The sequence below is a fragment of the Drosophila busckii genome, chromosome 3L (genome assembly GCF_011750605.1).
Source record: "Drosophila busckii strain San Diego stock center, stock number 13000-0081.31 chromosome 3L, ASM1175060v1, whole genome shotgun sequence".
Taxonomy (NCBI): Eukaryota; Metazoa; Arthropoda; class Insecta; order Diptera; family Drosophilidae; genus Drosophila; species Drosophila busckii.
The window spans coordinates 8,748,167-8,770,646 of NC_046606.1; the positions used below are offsets into that span (position 1 = coordinate 8,748,167).

At 38.9% G+C, this 22,480-nt stretch overlaps 11 protein-coding genes across 18 annotated transcripts; 6 read left to right on the plus strand and 5 right to left on the minus strand.

Annotated features, from left to right (window-relative positions):
* Positions 1-114: 114 nt before the first annotated feature.
* On the plus strand, positions 115-2,344 carry LOC108599669 (serine protease inhibitor 77Ba). The gene is made up of 6 exons (XM_017986650.1): positions 115-133; positions 529-563; positions 750-1,167; positions 1,226-1,496; positions 1,559-1,927; positions 1,987-2,344. Exons 2-6 carry the CDS (start codon positions 551-553, stop codon positions 2,251-2,253), a joined length of 1,338 nt encoding a protein of 445 aa, XP_017842139.1. The 5' UTR covers positions 115-133; positions 529-550; the 3' UTR covers positions 2,254-2,344.
* Positions 2,189-4,248, minus strand: LOC108599668 (retinoblastoma-binding protein 5 homolog). Its single transcript, XM_017986649.1, has 7 exons — positions 4,153-4,248; positions 3,868-4,088; positions 3,591-3,797; positions 3,311-3,492; positions 3,134-3,253; positions 2,450-3,078; positions 2,189-2,395 (listed from the first exon to the last, which is right to left on the minus strand). Exons 1-7 carry the CDS (start codon positions 4,214-4,216, stop codon positions 2,307-2,309), a joined length of 1,512 nt encoding a protein of 503 aa, XP_017842138.1. The 5' UTR covers positions 4,217-4,248; the 3' UTR covers positions 2,189-2,306.
* A 41-nt stretch (positions 4,249-4,289) lies between these two features.
* On the plus strand, positions 4,290-9,134 carry LOC108599670 (eukaryotic peptide chain release factor subunit 1). Of its 4 annotated transcripts, none has more exons than XM_017986654.1 (8): positions 4,290-4,343; positions 4,936-5,138; positions 6,165-6,340; positions 6,401-6,870; positions 6,939-7,094; positions 7,162-7,359; positions 7,436-7,583; positions 8,954-9,134. In XM_017986654.1, the coding sequence occupies exons 2-8, from the start codon at positions 5,053-5,055 to the stop codon at positions 9,034-9,036; spliced, it is 1,317 nt and encodes a 438-aa protein (XP_017842143.1). In that variant the 5' UTR covers positions 4,290-4,343; positions 4,936-5,052; the 3' UTR covers positions 9,037-9,134. The 4 variants fall into 4 exon arrangements, with proteins under 4 accessions (XP_017842143.1, XP_017842144.1, XP_017842140.1 ...); XM_017986655.2 differs by lacking the exon at positions 8,954-9,134 and adding an exon at positions 7,819-7,931 and having other exon boundaries at positions 4,305-4,343; positions 4,812-5,138; XM_017986651.1 differs by having other exon boundaries at positions 4,309-4,343; positions 4,812-5,138.
* A 200-nt stretch (positions 9,135-9,334) lies between these two features.
* LOC108599666 (acidic amino acid decarboxylase GADL1) lies at positions 9,335-11,531 on the minus strand. The gene is made up of 5 exons (XM_017986648.2): positions 11,405-11,531; positions 11,106-11,352; positions 10,710-10,897; positions 9,680-10,652; positions 9,335-9,617 (listed from the first exon to the last, which is right to left on the minus strand). Exons 2-5 carry the CDS (start codon positions 11,274-11,276, stop codon positions 9,429-9,431), a joined length of 1,521 nt encoding a protein of 506 aa, XP_017842137.1. The 5' UTR covers positions 11,277-11,352; positions 11,405-11,531; the 3' UTR covers positions 9,335-9,428.
* A 455-nt stretch (positions 11,532-11,986) lies between these two features.
* LOC108599671 (DNA/RNA-binding protein KIN17) lies at positions 11,987-13,341 on the plus strand. Its single transcript, XM_017986656.1, has 2 exons — positions 11,987-13,002; positions 13,065-13,341. The coding sequence occupies exons 1-2, from the start codon at positions 12,034-12,036 to the stop codon at positions 13,263-13,265; spliced, it is 1,170 nt and encodes a 389-aa protein (XP_017842145.1). The 5' UTR covers positions 11,987-12,033; the 3' UTR covers positions 13,266-13,341.
* A 269-nt stretch (positions 13,342-13,610) lies between these two features.
* On the plus strand, positions 13,611-14,753 carry LOC108598129 (vitellogenin-1). Its single transcript, XM_017984747.1, has 4 exons — positions 13,611-13,691; positions 13,752-14,014; positions 14,080-14,221; positions 14,269-14,753. The coding sequence occupies exons 1-4, from the start codon at positions 13,685-13,687 to the stop codon at positions 14,751-14,753; spliced, it is 897 nt and encodes a 298-aa protein (XP_017840236.1). The 5' UTR covers positions 13,611-13,684.
* On the minus strand, positions 14,519-17,599 carry LOC108599672 (mitochondrial dicarboxylate carrier). 4 transcript variants are annotated; one of them, XM_017986663.2, is made up of 7 exons: positions 16,642-17,007; positions 15,709-16,585; positions 15,410-15,650; positions 15,227-15,349; positions 14,816-15,165; positions 14,669-14,733; positions 14,519-14,606 (listed from the first exon to the last, which is right to left on the minus strand). In XM_017986663.2, the coding sequence occupies exons 2-5, from the start codon at positions 15,926-15,928 to the stop codon at positions 15,162-15,164; spliced, it is 588 nt and encodes a 195-aa protein (XP_017842152.1). In that variant the 5' UTR covers positions 15,929-16,585; positions 16,642-17,007; the 3' UTR covers positions 14,519-14,606; positions 14,669-14,733; positions 14,816-15,161. The 4 variants fall into 4 exon arrangements, with proteins under 4 accessions (XP_017842152.1, XP_017842148.1, XP_017842146.1 ...); XM_017986659.2 differs by having other exon boundaries at positions 14,816-15,103; positions 15,217-15,349; XM_017986657.1 differs by having other exon boundaries at positions 15,217-15,349.
* A 106-nt stretch (positions 17,600-17,705) lies between these two features.
* On the plus strand, positions 17,706-18,763 carry LOC108599674 (charged multivesicular body protein 1b). The gene is made up of 2 exons (XM_017986664.1): positions 17,706-17,908; positions 17,976-18,763. Exons 1-2 carry the CDS (start codon positions 17,887-17,889, stop codon positions 18,563-18,565), a joined length of 612 nt encoding a protein of 203 aa, XP_017842153.1. The 5' UTR covers positions 17,706-17,886; the 3' UTR covers positions 18,566-18,763.
* Positions 18,726-19,195, minus strand: LOC108599675 (the record flags this gene model as incomplete). Its single annotated transcript, XM_017986665.2, has 2 exons — positions 18,726-19,025; positions 19,089-19,195. Coding segments are annotated over 2 exons (396 nt in total), but the record flags the coding sequence as incomplete, so codon positions are not given.
* Positions 19,196-19,422: 227 nt separating this feature from the next.
* Positions 19,423-22,467, plus strand: LOC108599733 (SAGA-associated factor 11 homolog). 2 transcript variants are annotated; one of them, XM_017986734.1, is made up of 2 exons: positions 19,423-20,138; positions 22,378-22,467. In XM_017986734.1, the coding sequence occupies exon 1, from the start codon at positions 19,505-19,507 to the stop codon at positions 20,120-20,122; it is 618 nt and encodes a 205-aa protein (XP_017842223.1). In that variant the 5' UTR covers positions 19,423-19,504; the 3' UTR covers positions 20,123-20,138; positions 22,378-22,467. The 2 variants fall into 2 exon arrangements, with proteins under 2 accessions (XP_017842223.1, XP_017842225.1); XM_017986736.2 differs by lacking the exon at positions 22,378-22,467 and adding an exon at positions 20,215-20,232.
* LOC108599731 (gram-negative bacteria-binding protein 2) lies at positions 20,117-22,028 on the minus strand. The gene is made up of 4 exons (XM_017986732.2): positions 21,570-22,028; positions 20,859-21,488; positions 20,440-20,795; positions 20,117-20,376 (listed from the first exon to the last, which is right to left on the minus strand). Exons 1-4 carry the CDS (start codon positions 21,688-21,690, stop codon positions 20,164-20,166), a joined length of 1,320 nt encoding a protein of 439 aa, XP_017842221.1. The 5' UTR covers positions 21,691-22,028; the 3' UTR covers positions 20,117-20,163.
* Positions 22,468-22,480: the final 13 nt, after the last annotated feature.

A 22,480-nucleotide genomic window follows, 5' to 3' on the forward strand; every position in this document is an offset into this window, starting at 1 on the left:
TGTATTTAATGAGAGCTCGACTGTGACATAAACAGAGCTCGCGCTTTGTATGTGTATTTAATTCTCTCCCGCTCGTGAGAGGGTTTTATAAATTTATCAGTTAGGGGCCATTTCAGTTCAACGATTATTCTTCGTAAGTTAAGTTTATATACGGAGAAGTCTAAGTTCGCATATTCGCTGAAATAACAAAAATAATTTACGCAGCATAGAACGATAGTATATAAATTCCATATACTAAGTTTATATTTGCATATGTTGATAGATGTGAATATGAATGTGTGTGTTTGTGGAATAAATTAAAATCTGAACATTCATTACTATATAACTTCATAATCACTGCATTCCGGTTTATGATCAATCAACAATTCAACATCACCTGCAAAAGTCATTCGCAACGTCAGCGCTACTTTTGATTTAATTTAAAACAAAATTAAATTTCAAGGAAAATGTGCAACTAATGAATCATTTATACTTCCTTCTCTATCTATAAATATATATATATTTATATATTTATCTATCTTTATCTAGGACCTTCAAAAAAAATCCCGCAATGATCTTAAAAGGTAAAACCAAGATTTATAATAACAATTGACTAAGTTCGTATGCAATCACCCCGTGACCCTTAAGTTTCTTATCACAGTACTCACATACTTTCTCAGTGAGTGAATCACAGATCTCACTAAAATAAACAGAGTATTTATTCATTTTAGTAATACTGTTGTATTTATGAATATGTATACATATTTTAGACGGCTTGTTATACAGCGTGCTTGCAACTCTGCTTCTTGCTGTTATCATTACTGCACAGCAAAACGGGCCACTATTATCTGTGGGGCATTCCCTCCAGGCGCTTACACCGAAGACGGCCTTTCAGGCTCACAATAGTCCTGACAATGCGTTACGATCAAATTTCCGGGTTGAGACACTGCGAAAAATTGCAGTAGGAGCTCAGCAATTTGGACTCGATCTTTTGATGCGAATCTCTGAGGAAGTAGCAAAGGCTAATAGAGACTTTATGATATCACCATTTTCGGTATGGTCGCTGCTGTTGCTATTATACGAGGGCTCTGCCGGCCAAACATATGAGCAACTTCGACAAGCGCTGCGCATTAATGTCCCGGATGAGGATCTACGTGCTGTCTATCGCATTTGGAGCACATATCTAAAGTAAAGAAAACACAATTATAATATGAACGTAAATAGTTACAAAACTCCTCTATTTTAGTGTGAGCACCTCGACAATTGAAGTGGCCTCACTTCAGGCATTATATGTGGACATAACATCGCATGTGAAGAGCAGTTATCGTGAGGTGGCCAAGTCTTACAATGTGCAGCCCATGGAGGTTGACTTTTACAAGAAGGAGACGGTAGTGGAGATTAATGAGGCTACTAATCGCAGCACACGCGGCCTAATTCCTTACACAGTGCTACCCCAGGATATCTACGGTTCCAAAATGTTTATGCTCACGTCGCTATTCTTCAAAGGCCAGTGGAAGGTACGGCAAATATTCACACCTAAATACACGAACTAGTGATTAATATTAAAACCTAATTTTAGTTTCCGTTTAATGAAACCGCCACGCGTTTGGAGCCTTTCTATGATGAAAATGGAGCCGTGATTACGCAAATACCTATGATGGCACAAGAAGGTAACTTTGCTTATGCTACAAATATAGAGGGATTGGATGGTTATTTATTGGAACTGCCCTATGGTACACAGGATCGTTTGTCCATGATTGTCGTACTTCCAAAGCGTGGCTTTAAGCTTAACGATATTGCCAACAACTTGAAGGAGTTGGGACTAACACCCATTATCGAACGTCTCAACAAGTTCAAGCGAGAAGCTCCGGAGGACAACGAAGTTGAAGTAATCATGCCAAAGTTTACCACAACTACGGACTTCAACTTAGTCAAATTGCTTAACAACGTAAGTGTTGAGTGCAGCTAGAAAACAAACATAGTAAATCATACATTATTTTTGAACAGATGGGCATTCGAGACCTATTCGATCAAAGTCGCTCCGATCTAAGCCGTTTGGCCGATGGACTCTTTGCCAAACTCTGCATACACTCAACCAAAATCATTGTAGATGAGTTGGGCACAACTGCAGCAGCTGTTACAGCAGCCTCACTGAGCAACAAGTCAACGCCACCAAAGTTTCAGTTAAACAGACCTTTTCAATATATGATTATTGATAAGTCTACGCATCTCTTGTTGTTTGCCGGTCAAGTACGTAACCCAAAGGCGACTTAGGTCTAGTTTATTACACAAAAGTGTCTTAAAATTACAAATAAAGCTGCTCCGGTTCACTTCTTAGCGCGCCCTGCAGTCTTTTTACCGCCAATGGGCTGTTGCTTGTCTTTGCTGGCCTTACTTGAAATGAGCGGGTGACTTTCTGCAAGGTGCAAAAAATGTTAGTTAGATTTTAAATTGCATATGACTCACTTACCATCGCTGGGTGCGTCGGGCAGGCTGACGTCGTAGTGCTGCATGCGCCTACGCTTCGACGCTATAAAGTCACCATCGTAATCTCGTGCTTCGCCGCCTAGTAATGATGAGTTTGGCTCCATCCCATCTTGCCCCGTCCAGCCTTCTTCTGGATCTTCTACCTCTGGTGCCATGGGCAGAAACTGTAGTGCATTTTCATCCTCGCCTTCTTCATCGGAAGAGCAAAACGCTGCAACGGGTTCCACTTTTTGTACATCAACTTCAATCTCCTCGTCCTGCTGAGCATCGGCATTCAGATCAACAGACTTGTCTTCGTCGGCAATATCGAACTCTGACTCGCGCTCCTCATACTCCAAGTTCTCGTCTAGCTCCTTAAAGTCGGGAGCAAAAGCTGACCAGTTTTCCACCTGGTTTTGTGCCCAAATCGAAACCAAGCCTGAACTTATACTGGCTATGATTGGCCGCACTGGATGCCAGACTACATCCAGCAGCAATTCACCCTTTGTGCCATGTAGAATTTTTACCAGATTGCCTATTGACTTTTCCCAAATGTAAAGCGCATGCTGCCTGGCACTACCCGCACATATATATTCACCATCGCCCGAGAAGCAGCACTTTTTCCAGGTAGTTCTGAAAAACACAATCACAGTTAAAACTTAAATTCAAATGCTAATGCAAGTATTACTTGTTGACCAAATCCTGCAGCTTTTGTATGGGTTCTGGCTCACCATCTTTACCCAAAGCAATTATCTTTTTGGAGTCATAGACGCGAATCACGCGATCGGATGTGTTTATAAGAAAAGCGCTAAGAGAGGAATTGTTATAATAGTGCTTTACGTTTAAAATAACTATCCAAACATACTCGCCACGTCGCGCAAATTCAATGCTCTTTACTGCTGTAGCGCTGGATGTGCCCACAATAATGCGAAAGCTGGCAACTACCTCAAAAGTATCCACATCCAACACGAGTATTTTTCCTTTTGCATTGCCTGTATATATGTGTTTACCACGGCGGTCAAAAGAAGCGACAATGTTCAAATCTCCCTGTAAATAAAATGTCATTAAATACATATATATGTACATGATATCACTAAGCATGTTGTATGCTTAGTGATGATATGCTTCAATAATGGCATACATACATCTGAATCTAGGGGCAGGCAGCGATGTGAACCGGCAATTTTTACAAGAACCGCTGCATAACGCATGGGACACACTAACAAGCGACTGTCGTTGCGCGGATCAAATTGTACCTTTAGCACTGGTGAGGGAAATCGAAACTTGTGCTCCAACTCACCAGTGAGTACATCCCATATACAAACATTATTATCAGTTGAAGCAGAGAGTAGCTAAAAGCATACATTTATATACAGCTTGATAGTTTAAAATTAATAATGTGTATGTAAAAATTGTGGTTACCTTGTGGCCATTTCTTGTCCAACTAAGACTGCAAACAGGATGGACATGCGCTGAAATAATTTTTGCAATGCCGCGCGTCAGGAAATCCCAAATAACAATGCGTCCATCGTTACAGCCAACGGCTAATAAGGTGCCGTATTTGTTGAAAGCGCAGGTAACTGCCAAGGAAATGCAATCCAGGGAGCCATCGAACTCTTCCGGATAGTTTTGACCAAAGGACTCTGCTTGAAACAAGCGAATGTATTACAAAATTCTAATTTTGGCTTAAAATATTTCAAAACTTACCAAGCAGCTCCAAATTCATGTTTGTGTCTCTTCTTCTAGACTTATGCCATTCGCCTAAATTCATATAAAGTATCTAGACACGAAATACAACGGCGTGTCACGCGAAAATCGTTATCGAGCACAGCATTTTGAGACAAGATTCCTTTCTTCATACGGTCACACTAAATTCGAGTGGGTTTTGTGCGCACGTTGTACGTAAAAGTTTAATAAATTGCGAAAAAAAACGCAGTATATTTAATAAGTTTAGTAAAAAACTGCACACAGTCATAGAAGAACATGGTTACCAACGGAAAACTAATCATTTGCATAAAAAAATAGCTTGCGTGTGCTTGTGAAATGATTTTTTATGTCGACGTCACCTTTGGTGCTCCCTTACTGCCGCCCGCGCTCCATCCATCGCGTTCATTCTTTGGCTCTCATTCTCTCTTTTTTCATGTGAAGTGAAATAATAAGTTGAAAATCAACTCAACTTTAACAATCTCGTCGTAATTTTTGTACTTAAAGCTTATTTGGAAAATCTGTTGACTGTGCTTGGTAGTACAAAATTTGAAAAATCTCAACCATTTCGACTTTCTTTTGTGTCGTCACAGCTTTCTTTATTTTACTTACATACATCTGCACATACACATATTTATGTTTTGTATGTAATTATTTTTTAGTGTATTCATCGCCAACCACGTTAAAAGGAAGAACGTGAATGTGAATACAAAACCAACACAAAACTAAAAACAAAAAGAAAAATTTATACTAAATCGTCGATTCACATCCATTTCCTTCTGGCAGTGCATGTAAAAGTCCACAAAGGCGTATTTGAGTAGCACCGTCAGGCCACAGCACAGTCTCTGTCCTGATATTCCTCCAATTTGCACAAAGGGTCGTTAAGAGCAACAAGAAAGCAAAATGTCTGGCGAGGAAACGTCTGCCGATCGCAATGTCGAGATCTGGAAAATAAAGAAGCTTATTAAAAGCCTGGAAATGGCACGTGGGTGAGTAAAACAATATACATAACCGTTTATTTTGTTGTCTTTCCTGTGGTATACACATATACGTACACACACGCAAAACCCTCTAATGCTTTTTTTTGTGGTGGAAAGGGCCAGATATAGAGCGCGCCGTCGCCGTGCAATGGACTGTGTTTTCGACTGCGACTGCGGCAGGGGAGTGAGTATTTTGCACTCTCGCTCTTACTTGGCCATCAATTAGCAAAGACAAAAACGCCAAAATACAAAAAAATGCTGGCAGTGAATCAAGACGTTGCTTTACAATTGCTATTACATGGTATGCTAATGCGTAACCTGCAATTTCTTGTTTGAATTGGTTAACAACTGGCAACGATTTGGTTTAAACCAATTCGATTCATATGCGTGGCGTGCGTTGGTAACAAACAAGATGCCCCCACACCCCACATACGTATCTGTATCTACATACATATGTGTGGCATGGCCTCACATACATACATATATACACGCATACACTACAACTGCGAATAGACGCAGCTCTCAGCTGAATTGGCATATGCTCGTGCTCTCATGCTCAGTTTTTTATTTTTTGCACAAGAGTGAGAGCAACATGTTTTTGTCAGGTTTTTATCAGTTTAAACCAGACTGAGTCTGAAATACACCAACAACAATAACCACCACCACAAGCAATGAGTAATGCGTGGAGTTAATACTACTTTATGCTTTGTTGGCAGCTATAAACAAACCGTCGGTTGACATTCAATTCCTTCGCAGTTTGTTATTGCATATGTATATATGTATGCACATGAAAAAGCCTATGTACATCAATACATACATATGTGCGTGATGTATGTCATATTACTCTCTTCGGAAATTGCGCTCGCGTGCTCTCGGTGCGCTCATTGTTTGTGATTGAGCTGTTGAAAAAAAAGGTCAACTCCCACGCAGTGTTATCATTTGCCATTCGCAGTACAACTTAGGCGGGTCTCTATTTATTTGAATTGCAGCTTGAAAGGTGTGAATTGTTTAATTTATTTTATGTCTTTATTGCAGCAATGGCACCAGCATGATTTCGTTGATTATTCCGCCTAAGGATCAAATTTCTCGCGTCAGCAAAATGTTGGCCGATGAATTTGGCACGGCCTCCAATATCAAGTCGCGTGTAAATCGCCTATCCGTCCTGGGCGCCATCACGTCGGTACAGCACAGACTTAAATTATACACCAAAGGTATGCCTCTAAAGCGCTTTTGTTATAGAATTCTCAAATAATCTCTTTCTTGCATTCCAGTGCCTCCCAATGGTTTGGTCATTTATTGCGGCACAATTGTCACAGAGGAGGGCAAGGAGAAGAAAGTAAACATTGATTTTGAACCGTTCAAGCCGATCAACACCTCGCTATATCTGTGCGACAACAAGTTCCATACGGAGGCACTCACTGCCTTGCTGGCTGATGACAACAAATTTGGTTTTATTGTGATGGACGGTAACGGCGCACTCTTTGGTACACTGCAGGGTAATACGCGCGAAGTTTTGCACAAATTCACCGTCGATCTGCCGAAGAAGCACGGACGTGGTGGTCAGTCTGCGCTCCGTTTTGCCCGTCTTCGTATGGAGAAGCGTCACAATTATGTGCGCAAAGTCGCCGAGGTGGCCACTCAATTGTTCATTACAAATGATAAGCCAAACATTGCTGGCCTTATTCTGGCCGGTAGTGCGGACTTTAAAACTGAGCTCAGCCAATCGGACATGTTCGATCCGGTACGTGCAGTGTTAAGAGCGTAAAGTAAAAGCTAATCTTATTAATTAAAATTCAATATGAATTGCAGCGTCTACAAACGAAAGTGATCAAACTGGTGGACGTGTCATATGGCGGCGAGAATGGCTTTAATCAGGCCATCGAACTGGCTGCCGAATCGTTGCAGAATGTCAAATTTATACAGGAAAAGAAACTTATCGGTCGCTACTTTGATGAAATTTCTCAAGTAAGTTTGTGCAAATTATGTATATACTATAAGTTTATTATATATTTATGATTTACATTTTACTTAGGATACTGGCAAATATTGCTTTGGCGTTGAAGACACATTGCGCGCTTTGGAGCTGGGCTCAGTGGAGACTCTTATTTGTTGGGAAAACCTGGACATTCAACGCTATGTACTGAAGAATCATGCCAACTCGACGTCAACGACAGTATTACACTTGACGCCCGAGCAGGAAAAGGATAAGTCTCACTTCACGGACAAGGAAGTACGTGCCCAACATGATTGTTAAGTTTTATTTATATTCCATAAATATTTAATAACATGTATTTATTTGCTTGCAGAGCGGCGTTGAAATGGAATTAATCGAGTCTCAGCCGCTGTTGGAATGGCTAGCGAACAACTACAAAATGTTTGGCGCTACACTTGAGATTATTACCGACAAGTCTCAAGAGGGAAGTCAGTTTGTGCGAGGCTTTGGCGGCATTGGCGGTAAGTGTTGTACTCCACTATTTTACCGTATACTGTATATTGCGCCAGTGTAAGCTACAACATTAATTAACAATCGTATAAACTGTTTTCCATTCCTTCTACTTTAATGCTGCTTTAAACGTAATACATAATGTAACTTGGTAAATTTAACGTCGCTCTACATGTGCATAATCATAAACTCTACATGCATATATTTCTATAAATACTTTGATTATATATTTGTATGTGTATGTAGGCATATTGCGTTATAAAGTAGATTTTCAATCGCTACAAGCTGATGAACCCCTGGAGGACGTTGATCTCGATGATTACTAAGCGAATGAACGCAAACAAAATAAAAATGAAAATTAAAATACAGCATCTGCACTGCATAGGTTTTCGGATCTCAATACACAATGAATTGAAATTAATATATTTACATCTTTTTTTTAATATTCTTTCGTATTTCTTGTGAAACGTCATTTAACTTAAAATGTTCAAAAAATTGATAGGAACCAATTTACTTGTCTCATAGTTTTAACAGTTCGTATATATTTACGTAATAACGTAACTCAACAAAGTAGTTCATTATGTATTCTCAAATAGGCGAACTGTGTATTGCTCGTTTTTGGCCGGGTTTCATATTTACAGATCGTACACACTTTGTTTGCTTATTTTTCCTAAAGCCTTCTGGCGTATAAGCTATTTTTTATTTATTTTTTATAACCGTTTTCTCTCGGTAATATGACAAAGTAAATATGAAACTAAATTATATATTTGAACTGCAAACATAATTAGTTGTCTACGAGTTACATAAATAAGAAATAAAAGCCACACGATAAAATTACATGTACATGCATGCATATGTATGTGTTTTAATAATTAAATTAAATTCGCGAAACCGAACAAATAATTAAAGAAATGTGTATTTAAATTAACAGCAAAAAATTAACAAAAGTATTTATAACGTAAGCCTGCTAACCTTTACCGATACTCGTTAACATAGATCAAGCAGATAAACTCGTATCTGACAAGCATTTAAAAAAAATATATATATATACATAGGCATTTCCTTTGTTTGCATTTCACACAAATCCCCAAAATTATTTGCAAGAAATTGCAAAGGGGAACAAAAATTATGAACTACACAAAATAATAGCTGAACCAAAATAAACCTGAATAAATAAATTACACATTCCGGAGCAATTTGTAATTCTTCATTTGTCCATAAAGACTTACCCATAACTCACAGCTTTAAACATTTGCTTTTTTATTTACTTTATTTGCACACGCTTATGTTTTCTTGCTATGCATATTTCATTATTTTTGAGTATATTATTTTGTATTATTTTATTTATATTATTTTATTTGCTCTTCTTAAATTCTCGCAGGTATCTTGCGCTACAAAGTGGATTTCCAGAGCATGCAGCTTGATGAATTGGACAATGACTGCTTCGATTTAGATGACTACTAGATAATTTTCACTGTTGTAATCAGTTTTTAAAATCATCTCCATTGACCGTAAACTGAAAACTGTTAATGCATACTGCAAAAGTAAATGATTAAAAGAAAGAACTAATAGCATATTTTAATTATGATAAAAGCAAAAACACACTTGCACACAACACAATCCTTCTTCCATTTTAACGTTGTTGGCGAAAAAATTTAATTACGAATAATACACACATTTACCATAAAACAAAATAAAAAAAAAACAAAAAAGAAAATACAAATGTTAAATCGAGAAAAAGCAAATATAAAAAAGGAAAAAGTTTTACGCGAAGCAAACAAGCTTCTTTATTATAAATATTTGATCTTATGATTTACAGTATGCAATTTTAAAAGTAAGCTGCACACTTGATGTTGTCAATATACGCACATTTCACCCAAACGCTCAATCTCGTCTAATATAAAGTCCAACTCTTCAGTTTTGAGCACGGGAAAACAGGTCAAGACCATGCGGAAAAAGTTACCCAAGCCACGACTACTGAGCGGTGTGTAGCCCACCATTAAAGTTCCGCTATAGGCCATCTGTTGCTTCACTTTTGGTGCCACCTGTTAATATGAAACAAAGTCACAATGTGGACAATTGCAATTGAGGTAAACAAATCGCTTACAGTAAATAAACGTGTCCACCATTGTTCATTTTCCTCATTCTTTGGCACACGCATGAACTTTGGTATATACCAGAAGCACACATTTGAGTATTCATGTGTATCCTGAACTAATCTAAAGCGATCTGTACGCTCGCGCAGCTTCTGCTCCAGCAGGCGCGACATATCAATAGCGTGATCCACCAAATGTCCAAAAGTGCCATATCCACGAGCCTTCAGCATGAGCCAGAACTTAAAGGCATCGATCTTACGTCCGCACTGTACGCTTTTATTGCCCGTGTCATAGGACACATCATAGAACTTGTCCTGCTGGAAAAGATAGTTAACCTCGATGCTGTTGCAACGTGCCAATAAATCCGATTCCCGTGTAAGAAACAGTGAGCACTGCAAGGGGACACCAAGGGTCTTGTGTGGGTTCCAGGCAAACGAGTTTGCCTTTTGTAGACCGGTCAACAGAGAGCTATGCTTATACGCCAATAGCGCAGCCCCGCCCAGGCAAGCATCCACATGCAACCAGAGATCATATTGTGCCGCAAGCTTAGCTATGCCCGTGAAGTCATCAAAGGCGCCCAGCACTGTTGTGCCGGCTGTGGCATTGATGAAGAAAGGCTCACAGCCACGTTCCTGGGCTGCTTTTATCTGCGCCTCCAAATCTGACAGCAACATTTGACCGTTATCATTGGTGCGAATCGCCACGCAATTATCCGCACCAATGCCCAGCCAGTGTGCGGCTTTTTTCATGCTGTAGTGTGAGTCCTCGGAGGTGAAGAGCACAAGCGGACGCATGCCAAACATCCCTGTGGACTTTACATTTGGAGCGCGCTTATAGCGCGCCAGCACTAAGCCATACATATTGGAAGCGGATCCACCAGGTGCAAATATGCCATCGCCCTGGGTGTAACCGGCTAAACGACACACTGTTGATATGATCTCTGTTTCGATTAGGCTAAACACAGGCGCCACCTCAAAGGTATAACTGTCGATAAGCATATATAAGAAATTATTTCATTGTAGGTTAGTGCGAAAATCTTACGAGCTGGTGTTTAGCGCCTCGGTTAAAAGTGCTCCGGCTAAGCCATACGGATCCAGCTGACCGAAGAGCTGATTGTGAAAGCGACCGTGCGAAGTTTTTACAGAATACTGTATCACCTGTTGGCATAGCTGTTCGATCTCCAAACGCGTACATTGTTCCTCTTCATTAACTGATAAGTTTATGAGTTTCTAGCGAAGATAAGAAATATACTTGAGAGCCTGGAGAATTTTGCACTCACTAATTGCGATTACGGCTACGGATGCATATTACGGCTCAGACAACAGCTGCATAATTAACTCTTGTAATGATCAGTTTCAGGGCGCGTTATCTGAAGCTGTCAACAGTTGCATTGACGAGGCGTGTGGACTTTGTATATGCTGCTTCTACGACACTCACCTTTAGTTCGTCTGGCTGCATAAAGTGCACTATTTTCTGTCTATCCCACTGGTTTGGGTCTGCGCAGAAGGTATCTGCATTTTGCAGCAACTTAAATACATTTTCTATAAACCGCCAATCGTCTGTCAAACTATCGCGAACCCCATTGATAATCGCACCATACTCAGCCATCTTTGCAATATCTACGACTGAACCGCTCCGCTTTTCAACTGGAAATGAATTGTGAACGTCTGTTGTGAGCTCTTGACTGGTGATTGAATGCCCGTTAGAGTTGTAAATTAATTAAGCATAGTACATACATGCATATGTATGAGCATACAAATGTGTGGGTAGGTTAGCCTCTGTTCGTGCCCAGCGTATTAGGGTGTACCTTAAATATTGCAACTCATTGGAAATTTTATAAAATTACATTGACCATTGGTTAGTTCGTTCACACTGCAAAAGACAATCGTTACAATAATATTTATTACATTTATCATACAAGACACATTCCGCTTATCATTAAATGTATTGAGTACGTGGAAGGTTTCTGCTTAGATTTACGTCGATAAGGCTATAAGCTATCTGGATTGTCTGCAGAAATTGAAATCGAGATAAAAACTAAACTAAAAAAAATTGGCGGGTAACATTAAATTAGTAGTAATCAAGTAAAATTTCTGTATATTTTCCATAATATAAATATGTATAACTCATTTTATAATAAATTTAAAAGAATGCGTATGGCCTATATAGCATCTTGTAGTTTACAATTTACGTTGAAAACGCTTCCATTTTTAAACTTACTATATATATCGATTAAGGTTCAGTTATCGGTAACAACTGTTATCGGTGAATCGGTAAGACTGTCGATTTAACAGCTGTTCATCTCTAAGCAAAACAAAACGTGAAATTGTGTAAAGTTGTAGATTGAAGCATATAAATTAAAACAATGGGTCGCGCCGAAGCGGGTACTCCCAAGTACCTAGCCAACAAGATGAAGGCGAAGGGTTTGCAAAAGCTGCGCTGGTACTGTCAGATGTGTGAAAAACAGTGCCGAGACGAGAACGGCTTCAAGTGTCATACAATGAGCGAATCACATCAGCGGCAACTGTTACTGTTCGCAGACTCGCCTGGTAAATTTCTGCACAACTTTTCCAAAGAGTTCTCGGATGGTTATATGGAGTTGCTGCGTCGACGATTCGGCACCAAGCGCACAAATGCAAACAAGGTATATCAGGAGTACATAGCGCACAAGGAGCATGTGCACATGAATGCAACGCGCTGGCTGACGCTTTCCGACTATGTCAAGTGGCTAGGGCGCACTGGTCAAGCAGTGGCCGATGAAACGGAAAAGGGCTGGTTTATTACATACATTGATCGCAGTCCAGAGGCTATGGAGCGTCAAGCAAAAGCCGAGGGTAAGGAAAAGATGGAGAAGGACGACGAGGAGCGCATGACTGAGTTTATTAAGAAGCAGATTAAGAAAGCCAAGGCAAGAGATGGTAATGATGAAGATCCAGAGGACAAATATACAGAGCTGAAGCGTGAGGAAGAGCAGCCGCTAAAGCTCGACATACGGCTGGAGAAAAAGTTTATACCAGAAACGATTCTGGGCAAATCTGCACTTAACAAACGCTCCAATATGGACAGCGATGAAAAAGTTTTCAAGAAGCCCAAGTCTATGCCAACAGAAAGCAGCAGATCCGCACTAGACGATATAATAAAGCAGGAAGAACAAAAGAAGGAACGCGCGAACCGCAAGGACTACTGGCTTCATCCCAATATTGTAGTGAAATTTATATCAAAATCTATGGGCGATAAGTTCTACAAGCAAAAGGCTGTGGTACAAGAAGTAATTGATAAATATCGAGCAAAGATCAAATTTTTAGATACTGGCGAAAAGCTAAAAGTTGATCAGGTATGTTAACCCCCATTTATGTATATTATACCGATGTAAGTAAAAGTAAATTCAACTTGTAGGCACATCTGGAAACTGTTATACCAGCAATGGAAAAAGAAGTTTTGGTCGTCAATGGCGCATATCGTGGCAGTGAAGCATTGCTCAAGAAGTTGGACGAGCGCAAATACTGCGTCAGCGTCGAGATATTACACGGGCCACTTAAAGGACGGATTGTAGATAACGTGCAGTACGAAGATATATCAAAACTATACGACACGTAGTGAACAAACAACTACCACCTAAAACTCGAGTATTTTTAAGTTAAAATAAACATTTATGTGAATAATATGATTGTAACCTAAACTGTTTAATAGCTGTATACATTCGTTTCAGTCTTGGAGCTATGAGTGTTAGACATGCATGCAAAATCGCATAAAATTCTGATTAACAATGGCAATTCTTAAAAGAATATAGTTGCCTGATTAAGAAAACGTTATTGGCTAGATTATTACACAAAGTCAACTTCAATATGCGCATACAATATCTGTTTTTGGTATCTAATCTTATTATTTTAAGTACAATGATTGTACATACGAAAAGTAATTCTAAATCATTTCTTAAAGTCCTAGATCAATTATTCTACGAGCCAATTAATTTTGTCTCTCGCCTAGCATCGAAGACTGCATCAACTTCTCTAACTATGATATGTAAGTAGAATAAAAATAAATATGCCATGCTTTATACTACGAACAATAAGTACTTGACAGGCAGAGCAGTGGCACTTCAACTACAGCCTACATCGTCCATAAAAAATGCGAACCTTACAACTTTGGAATTTATATACATGTTTCAAGATATTAATTTGCATGTGCCAATCAGTGAACACCAGAAGATATGGCAACATCCACAATTTGACGCGAATCGAAAATTAGTGATTTTAGCTTCCGGCTGGCGAAACACAGTGAATGAGTCCAATAGTGTGGGATTAATATCGCAAGCTTTAATTGAACTTGGAAATGTTAACGTCGTGGTAGGCCAAACTAGTATAATATCAACTTTTATGTCTAATCCAAGGAAAGTTTCGTGTCTCAATAGGTTGTGGATGTGGCCAACTTAGTGGACACGTTTTATATGTGGTCGGCTCTGAATACAAATACGATTGGCGATTTAATTGGTGAGGCTCTGAAGCGATTGATAGAACTAGTGCCAGCTCAATCTAAGGAAATCCATCTTATTGGTAAGTTCCTAGGCTTACGTAGCAGTTGACAGTATTTATTTTAATAGGCCATTCTATTGGCGCACATGTAATGGGCTCTGCTGGTCGAAAATTTCTGCAACTTACTGGAAAGTTGTTACCACGCATCACTGGATTGGATCCTGCGAAACCGTGTTTTCGTTTGGACAATAACATACACAGTCTAGCGCGTGGCGACGCACTCTTGGTTGACATAATACACACGAACGTTGATACTCTGGGCGTAGGCGATCCGGTCGGTGATCTTGACTTTTATCCCGGAGGATACAAAGCTATACAGCCCAGCTGCCAGACTGCCGGCTGCTCGCATGCCCGTGCCATTAAATACTTTGCAGATAGTGTTTATTCACGAAAGGAGTGCGTTTATCTGGGTAGGAAATGTAATTCAGTTAAGGATTTGAGCAAAGTATCGTGTAAATCTACCGTTACCTCGACAATGGGCTATGTGATTAATGAAACGGTGAGAGGTATTTTAAACGTACAATTGAGTGGTGCTAGAAAATGTGAAACATAGCAAAAAGAAAATAATAAAAATGAAGTCTTTTAGGTTTAATCTTTTAAAAATGATTAATTTACCATGTACATAAACACACGAATTAGGTTAATTCTTAATTACTTTGGGGTAAAAAACCAAAATTAAGGCGCAGCTGCTCATATATCAAAAACAATAATATCGTTGCTGGTGGCTTGCGTACAAGGGTCGGTACAACACCCCTATAAGGACCCCAGAAACCGAAACGCATCATATGCTTTACGGCATATAATATGTTTGGATATTTACCAGGCGCTGCGTTCATCATTAGAGTTTTCAGCACGTCAAAAGGATGGGCGATCCACACAGATATTAAACTGGAAACTAACGAGCTACCAAAATGCAAGCAGATGGTATCTGTCATTTGAAAATGTTGACTCATTGCATGTTTTACCTGCAACGGAAATCTCTTAAATCATTTCTTTTTGTCAGTGCGAGCATTTACCTGATCATACATTGCTATTTGGCCAATTGTGCCCACAGCCGTCTTGAGCACAGCTGCAATACCGCCACTATACAAGCCCGTCCAGCCCTCCTCTCTGCGTATGCGAATGAGCGCATCAATAAAATTCTTATAGCTGAGATCGTTTCACTAATTATACTGAGTGTATAGCGTCAATCCTCAGACATATATATACTTGCGTTTCTTGGCAGCCGTACGTTTCATATCGTTCTGCATGCGCACATTAACCAGGTCCATAGGTATGCCCAAAATTGAACTAACAGCGCCGGCAAAACTGGCCAAAGCAACGGTTACTGCGAAGCTATTCCTATTCACATCATAATACTTGCCCTGTTCATAGATCGTGAAGCGTAAGCTAGTGCAGGTCATCTGTCGAAAGGCAGCCGCTGAAAATCCATCATAGAAACCAATAAATCCTAAATGTAAGAAAAATGTAAAATGGATTAAAAATAAAACTGCTGTACGTGCGCTCACCTCTTAGTTTAAAGACTTTCTGTGCTGTTTTCCACATGCCCTTTTTATTGTTTTGAGTCTGCATATGTGTCGTGACCAAATCGATGGGCGCTACCACACAAGCTACTGCAGTGGAAGCAGCGCCACCAAACCACCAACGTGGTCGGCGTTTTGAGCGATCGTCTCTTTCGGGCAACAAGAATTCTGTCTCGTGTTCGTTACTCTGATTTAAAATAGTCATTGCCACTAGGTCTACTTGTAATATAAAAACAACTATTGCAAGGACTACTGATATTACCGAAATTTATACAAAAGCACAAAAAAATATAATCATCGTGCTTATTGCTATACTAGCATCTTATCTATATATGTAATCTTTGACGGTAGTAACCTAATCTATTTCAAGAAACTCAAACTAGCTTTTAATGCTTGAAAGATTCTGAAAATCTTACTTTATAAACAAGTAATTATAATTTTTGTTAGTCAAATGTTACTGTAAAACTGTCTTTTGACTGTAGGACTGTAGTAGATCTGTCTTTGTATACATATACGTATGGTGGCTACATTCTAGATTTATCATTGTCTATTGATCTGCATAATAGCCGAATTTCAATCTTAACTGCTCATACATAAAGAGAACGATTATCGTACTTGGCACCAGGCGACACAGACTGGGTCCAAGGCCTCGAAACAAACCTCGGACTCCAAATCGCATTATATATTTGAATTTGTCGTGCGTTGTCTCGAGATGGCCTACATGAGAGGTCATTTGTACCGTTTTAAGTATGTCAATGGGTTGCAATAACGGCGCAGAGATTAAAGACGCTATTAAAGAACTCAACAAATGTAGCTTCTTGCTGTTTTTGTCAAAACTAAATTTCAATAACATCATCTTTGCCTGGAAACCACAATGGAAATAGCTTTTGTAATATAAATATACCAATCTATGCTGACCTGATCATACGTAGCATTTTGCCCAATTGTGATTAAAACAGCACGCATACATGAGTAAAAACCGCCCTTATACAGCGCCTTCCAGCCCTCAATCCGAATAACTCTATATAGTCCATGAAAGACATGCCTATAGTTTCGCCTAAGCTTTCCACTGAGTGTCCTATCGATCTGCATGCGTGCATTAATAACTTCGAACGGTACTGCCACAATTCCAGCCAACACGCCCGCAATGGTCGCCACGAAAATTTTATGCGAGAATTCGTGCTCATTCACATATTGCTTCCCGACACTATATAGATGAAATCGCATAGTCGTATATGTCATTTGACGCATTAGTTGTGCAGTCAAACCGTCATACATCGATACGAAACCTATAAAAGTTAAGTAAATATTTATTTTAAAAAAATTTTATTATGTACTTGCCATGCTTTTGTACTCCTTTTTTAACGAGGTGGAGCATGGATCTGTCTTTTTTCAGGTACATCATGCGAGTCTCCAGCAAGTCGAAGGGAAACACAAAAATACACGAGATTGACCCCGCCACACCACCAGCCCACCAACGTGGTAGAATGCTTTTACAATTAATATTAACAGCTAGGATTCTGCTGTCCTATAATATGCAACTCACATTTTCCCGTTTTCGTTTGTATTGTCGACATAATGGCGCGTATAGAATCGAGCTTTCTCCAGTTTGGTGCATTAATTTGGATACTGCCTAAAATTTGATTACTTACGGGAAAGCTTATAAATTTCCAAAAAAAAAATGTTGCTTAGTTTAGGTTTTATAATATGTTATTATACGTTAGCAGGTTCGGGTCCTTGGCGAGGATTTTTGCTGGTAGTTTTTGGTTTTTGTTTGGAATAAAGTTAGGCATTTTCCTCATTTTTTCTTAAAACACGGTTTTAGGCATATAAGTTGTTAAATCATCTCTTGGTGAATTAACTTGACTAGGGAATACTTGTTATGCTTGTCAATCCTCAATTTTTTATGGTCTCACAAAATTATAGACATATTACAATAAGTGCGGGCAATAATATATATTTTTTTTTATCGCTGAGACTATCGATTTGACACTCGATAGAAATAAATAGAATAACAGCTGTCTGCGTAAAAACACAAGAAGGTGATTCATAGAACACGAAAAACGTCGTAAATTCGAAGAACAGCATTTCTTTCAGCAAGGGTAACTGCCAAACTATATTTACACTCACATTAACAGCAAAAGCTTCAAACTGGGTAACGATATGTCCACTTCTTCTATGGAAAGTAAGTAAATAAGCAATGACGCCATTTCTCAATCGCTAACACATTTGCTAACTCACACCCCAAACAGAACACCTTTTCAATCTAAAGTTTGCTGTTAAGGAGCTTGAGCGTAATTCGAAAAAATGTGAGAAGGAAGAGAAGTTGGAAAAAGCAAAGGCCAAGAAGGCCATTCAAAAGGGTAACATGGATGTAGCACGGATACACGCTGAGAATGCGATAAGACAGAAGAATCAAGCAGTGAATTACCTTAGAATGAGCGCCCGTGTGGATGCTGTGGCCAGTCGTGTGCAATCTGCGCTTACTACACGCAAGGTCACAAGTTCAATGGCTGGCGTAGTTAAGGCCATGGATGCTGCCATGAAGGGCATGAATTTGGAGAAAATCTCATCATTAATGGAAAAATTCGAGTCACAATTTGAGGACCTAGATGTACAAAGCTCTGTCATGGAAGGCACCATGTCTGACACTGTGACTACATCGGTGCCCCAAGGGGATGTTGATAACCTATTGCAACAGGTTGCCGATGAGGCAGGTCTCGAGTTGAACATGGAGTTGCCCAGTGGTGTACAAAGCACCACAATTGGCGCTTCTACACAAGTCTCTCAGGAACAGGACGAACTAACGCAACGTCTCGCACGCTTGCGTCAAGCTGAATAAAAACAAGGTTTATCCCCACTGCAAGAACATCAGCAACCGATAAAAACCCGGTATCGTTGAATTTCATTGTTTTAGATTTATATAAGTAAAACTTTAAAGTATGTATGTATGTGTAATTAATCTATGAACTATTCATTCACATTGTAAATGCGTGAGATGCCGTATATTAAATTAAATCTTAATTAATTGCTGCTCTGGTGCTGTCGTGGTCGTTTGTTTTTTCACACGTTGTTTTCTGGGTTTCCGGACCTCTGTATGTTGTGCATAAGCTGTCCCAGCTTCCTCGGATGTTTGTTTGCTCTTTGGCTTTGGACCGCGTCGTTTTTGTTCAGGTTTTCCCTTTGGTTGCGGAGCTACCATTGGGACCGCACGCCAGTTGTCGCCATGTCTATCGAGTCGCCGCTTTAACAGCTCTACATCATATGTGCGACGACGTAATAATTTCTTTATGCCATTTACTCTGCAATTGTTTGTAAATTTAGATTCGTAAAGCATGTTTTCTTTTTATTTATCCGTGGCTTACCTCATTACACTGCGCTCATTTTCCGCTTGTATTTGTTGGCATCTACTGTACATCTTCTCCACCAACTGTTCATACATCTGGTCTTTTTTCATTAGGATAAATGTTGTTTAATAGTTATCTTAAAATTCATTTGTAAGTTTATAGCGGGTAGTGTGGCCGTATTATTTTGCTACAAAAATACTAGCAAGCCTAAGTTCCCGATAAATTCTATGGGGCTGCGAAAATATTTTTTAAGCATTGTATCGATATATTTTATTTTTTAAAAATTGTCAAAATAATATATATCGGTTAAAAATATTGATATTTTTGACACCCCTAATATAAATAGGTGGAAACTCTAGGCACAGTTTTCAACCGTCAGCTGTTTTTGTGAATTTACAATTGGAAACTGTAAACAATCCATTAAATAATTAATTATGCCAAATTCGAATCAAGTTAGTTCACTTGGTGCAACGTCAGCCACAGGCGTTCAGGCAACAACAGTACAGAATCTTACAGCAGCTGGTATTGCTTCAAATTTTCGGGAGATAATCAAAGACCAAAAGGGCTTAGACGAAGCAGCCAATTATTTATATCAAACGCTTTTGGATGATGCAGTGGCTGGTATATTCATCGAAACACACCATTTGCGTAAAACTGGAAACCTTTCGGCACTGGATGGCGTTGGTGAAGACAATGCATCTGCTTATCGAATTGTCGAAACGCCCAATTTGGATATTTTTGGAATATCAACAACAAAGAAAGCAATCGACTGCACTTGTCCAAACTGTGATAGATTAGTAGCTGCGGCTAGATTTGCACCACATCTAGAGAAATGCATGGGAATGGGACGCATTTCACATCGTATTGCTAGCCGACGATTAGCCACAAAGGAAGGCTCCAGTGCAGCATCTTCGTATTTACAGTCGGGTGGGGCTACAGGAGGCACAGACGACGAGGACGACGTGGACTGGTCGTCCGATAAACGCAAAAAGAAAACAACACAAAACTCACGCAACAATGGATCCAAAAAGAACAACGGGAAGACATTCTAGTTGCTCACATAAGCCTGTATGTTCATGTATATTTTATTAAATCATTCCTCACTTTCGTTAGTTGTAAAAATGCGTATATAATCAATTACTAGACTTGGATCTTTCCAATCCTTCCACAAATGTATTGCTTCAAAAAACTTAATGTGATGATTCGGCTCACTGTTTGAAAAAATGGCTTCCTTATGTGCTCTAAGAATTTCGCCATCATTAAAATTTAAGTCTCCACCCACGGTCAGTGCCAATACAAGGAAATGCTGTAAGACGAATAATATCAATTATTGTATGTTAACAAATTCAGATTGTTTTATATACATCACCTCGTTCTTATTGATTTTATCCATAATTTGCTTATCAGTTATTCTACCGTATTCTTTGTCATCGATTTTAAAGATCATTTTGTTCTTATGCCATATTATGGTGTAGTCGTGGAATTCGTTACTGTTGTCGCACAGCTTAGACACTTTGTACTTCTGATAAGTTTTATCCTGTTTTAAGCGTTGGAAAACATTAGGGGCATCAGTTTCATGAGTTATAACACTAGAGAAAACAATATTTCGGTGCATATTGCGATTGTCTCGATCCTGTAGGACTTCGTTACCATGATTATATGCAAGTCGTATATGATCTACAAATGGCGTATCAAAATTTGTGTTTGCGGGTTGCAGAATCAAATCTAAAAAAAGTGTATAAAAAAGGGGTTAGGGTGCTTATATTATTAATTCTTTTTTACCCTTACATGGAAATACAAAGTCTGCACGCGGCAGCTTCAAACGCATATGAATGCGACCATACTTAAAGGAAAATGTGCTATATAATCGTCCAGATTTAAATTTGGGTACAAGGTTTTTGAAGGGTCCACACGGATTAATGGGCTTAGTTATTTTACTAGTACAATCCTTCAAAGATTTTTTGTTCGTAAATTGGGTTATGTTTATATATAATAATCCGTTTTCCACATTGACATTCTCCTTATCTTTCACATATGCAACCATCTCCGGTTCATCTAAGCCTATCATGGAACGAACGTCATAAGAAAATTGAGACAGTTTGTCATCTGTGAAGTCTTCAGCAAATATCTCAGTACCAGAGCATTTTTGCGATTCTCCGTTAACAATTGTTTCTGATTGAACACAGCAATCTGAGCTATCTGTAACTGAAACAGTTTCTTGCTTTCCGATTTTATATTCTGATATTTTAGTTGTCACTTGATCTGATGTCTCATAAATTCCACGTATTTTAACTACGTCAGGCTTCGAAAGCTTGTTTATATCAATGGATACACTTTCACTGGGTCGAACAAAATAACCAGGTTGACAATTGGGGCAGTCTTCTATGACGATGTGAGCCGATTTGACTTTGCTACCATCTATTTGAATAAAAAGCAATAGTACATTAGGTATATAAATATGTACACATTTTATGTGCGGACGGTCCAGCCTTTACGTGCCTAAAAGTTTGAATATTATATTTCCTTCACTTATATCAACCGATAAATCAGCGTTGACAGGATTATAGGCTTCTAGCCATTGAATGAACGATAAAACAGTTAATATTAAGCAAATTTTCATATTAATTTGCTTTGTTTTGCCGGGAATGATAGATGATTAGAAACTGAACTGAAACTGACAACATTTGTTTTGAAATAGATCTTCAGTATAGGAAGAGCAAATGCGTGTATATATACGCGCTCCTTCCATAAGCCAATGCAAATTACACAAACAATTTTTCGAATTTTTTTTTTTGTCTCGTCTGTGCGAGACAATAGCGATAACACTTTCATGTGTTTGTTGTTGCCTTGTCCCGACTGCGCGAGCGTGGCAACAAGACTTTCATGTGTTTGTTGTTGTGTCGAAAATTTTTTTGCGAACTTTGTTTGTTGCTTTGACGAAATGCGTGCAATAAAATGATAACCTCTGCAATGTAAATCTTTAAAATATTATTATATGTATTGTCACATACATGTATGATCAGTAAACAAAACCATTTTTATTTTTGTTTTTTTTGGTTTTTCGTTTGCTATATGAAAATATATATTTGTACCATCTGTTGTTTGAATGTTTATATATATTCTTCCAATATTTAAATACATATACAGAGTGTCCCATAATATTTAATCTAAGCACGACATATCTGAGACCAAAGAGGCAAGAATAAACATTGTAGCTCAGCTACCTCGTGAATACGTTTGGACCAAAATCATGTTTCACCCAGTATATATATACAGCTCTATTAAAATAGGTTCTTTATGTTTACAGGGAATTTATAAATCTGTCTATACTGGACTAACGTGCACGTAGTCAATAACTAATTCCGGGTGCGTCCACAACTCGTTTATTGAATCCTGGTTTTCAAAGAACT

Coding starts and splice junctions, on each gene's coding strand:
- LOC108599669 (XM_017986650.1), top strand. Junction 1,168..1,225: donor ATTTGGAGCACATATCTAAA/GTAAAGAAAACA, acceptor CCTCTATTTTAG/TGTGAGCACCTCGACAATTG. Junction 1,928..1,986: donor TAGTCAAATTGCTTAACAAC/GTAAGTGTTGAG, acceptor ATTTTTGAACAG/ATGGGCATTCGAGACCTATT.
- LOC108599668 (XM_017986649.1), bottom strand. CDS start 4,216: ATGAATTTAGGCGAATGGCATAAGTCTAGAAGAAGAGACACAAACATG. Junction 3,493..3,590: donor GCCTGCCCCTAGATTCAGAT/GTATGTATGCCA, acceptor TTTTATTTACAG/GGAGATTTGAACATTGTCGC. Junction 3,254..3,310: donor GAATTTGCGCGACGTGGCGA/GTATGTTTGGAT, acceptor TTCCTCTCTTAG/CGCTTTTCTTATAAACACAT.
- LOC108599670 (XM_017986654.1), top strand. CDS start 5,053: ATGTCTGGCGAGGAAACGTCTGCCGATCGCAATGTCGAGATCTGGAAA. Junction 5,139..6,164: donor AGCCTGGAAATGGCACGTGG/GTGAGTAAAACA, acceptor TCTTTATTGCAG/CAATGGCACCAGCATGATTT. Junction 7,095..7,161: donor ACTTTGATGAAATTTCTCAA/GTAAGTTTGTGC, acceptor CATTTTACTTAG/GATACTGGCAAATATTGCTT.
- LOC108599666 (XM_017986648.2), bottom strand. CDS start 11,276: ATGGCTGAGTATGGTGCGATTATCAATGGGGTTCGCGATAGTTTGACA. Junction 10,898..11,105: donor TGCAGCCAGACGAACTAAAG/GTGAGTGTCGTA, acceptor TATCTTCGCTAG/AAACTCATAAACTTATCAGT. Junction 10,653..10,709: donor GAGGCGCTAAACACCAGCTC/GTAAGATTTTCG, acceptor GCTTATCGACAG/TTATACCTTTGAGGTGGCGC.
- LOC108599671 (XM_017986656.1), top strand. CDS start 12,034: ATGGGTCGCGCCGAAGCGGGTACTCCCAAGTACCTAGCCAACAAGATG. Junction 13,003..13,064: donor AAAAGCTAAAAGTTGATCAG/GTATGTTAACCC, acceptor TTCAACTTGTAG/GCACATCTGGAAACTGTTAT.
- LOC108598129 (XM_017984747.1), top strand. Junction 14,015..14,079: donor TTGGAAATGTTAACGTCGTG/GTAGGCCAAACT, acceptor GTGTCTCAATAG/GTTGTGGATGTGGCCAACTT. Junction 14,222..14,268: donor TAAGGAAATCCATCTTATTG/GTAAGTTCCTAG, acceptor TTATTTTAATAG/GCCATTCTATTGGCGCACAT.
- LOC108599672 (XM_017986657.1), bottom strand. CDS start 15,928: ATGACTATTTTAAATCAGAGTAACGAACACGAGACAGAATTCTTGTTG. Junction 15,350..15,409: donor ACGGCTGCCAAGAAACGCAA/GTATATATATGT, acceptor AAACGATCTCAG/CTATAAGAATTTTATTGATG. Junction 15,166..15,216: donor AAATAGCAATGTATGATCAG/GTAAATGCTCGC, acceptor TTTCCGTTGCAG/GTAAAACATGCAATGAGTCA.
- LOC108599674 (XM_017986664.1), top strand. CDS start 17,887: ATGTCCACTTCTTCTATGGAAA. Junction 17,909..17,975: donor GTCCACTTCTTCTATGGAAA/GTAAGTAAATAA, acceptor CACCCCAAACAG/AACACCTTTTCAATCTAAAG.
- LOC108599733 (XM_017986734.1), top strand. CDS start 19,505: ATGCCAAATTCGAATCAAGTTAGTTCACTTGGTGCAACGTCAGCCACA.
- LOC108599731 (XM_017986732.2), bottom strand. CDS start 21,690: ATGAAAATTTGCTTAATATTAACTGTTTTATCGTTCATTCAATGGCTA. Junction 20,796..20,858: donor TGCAGACTTTGTATTTCCAT/GTAAGGGTAAAA, acceptor CACTTTTTTTAG/ATTTGATTCTGCAACCCGCA. Junction 20,377..20,439: donor ATAAAATCAATAAGAACGAG/GTGATGTATATA, acceptor TTCGTCTTACAG/CATTTCCTTGTATTGGCACT.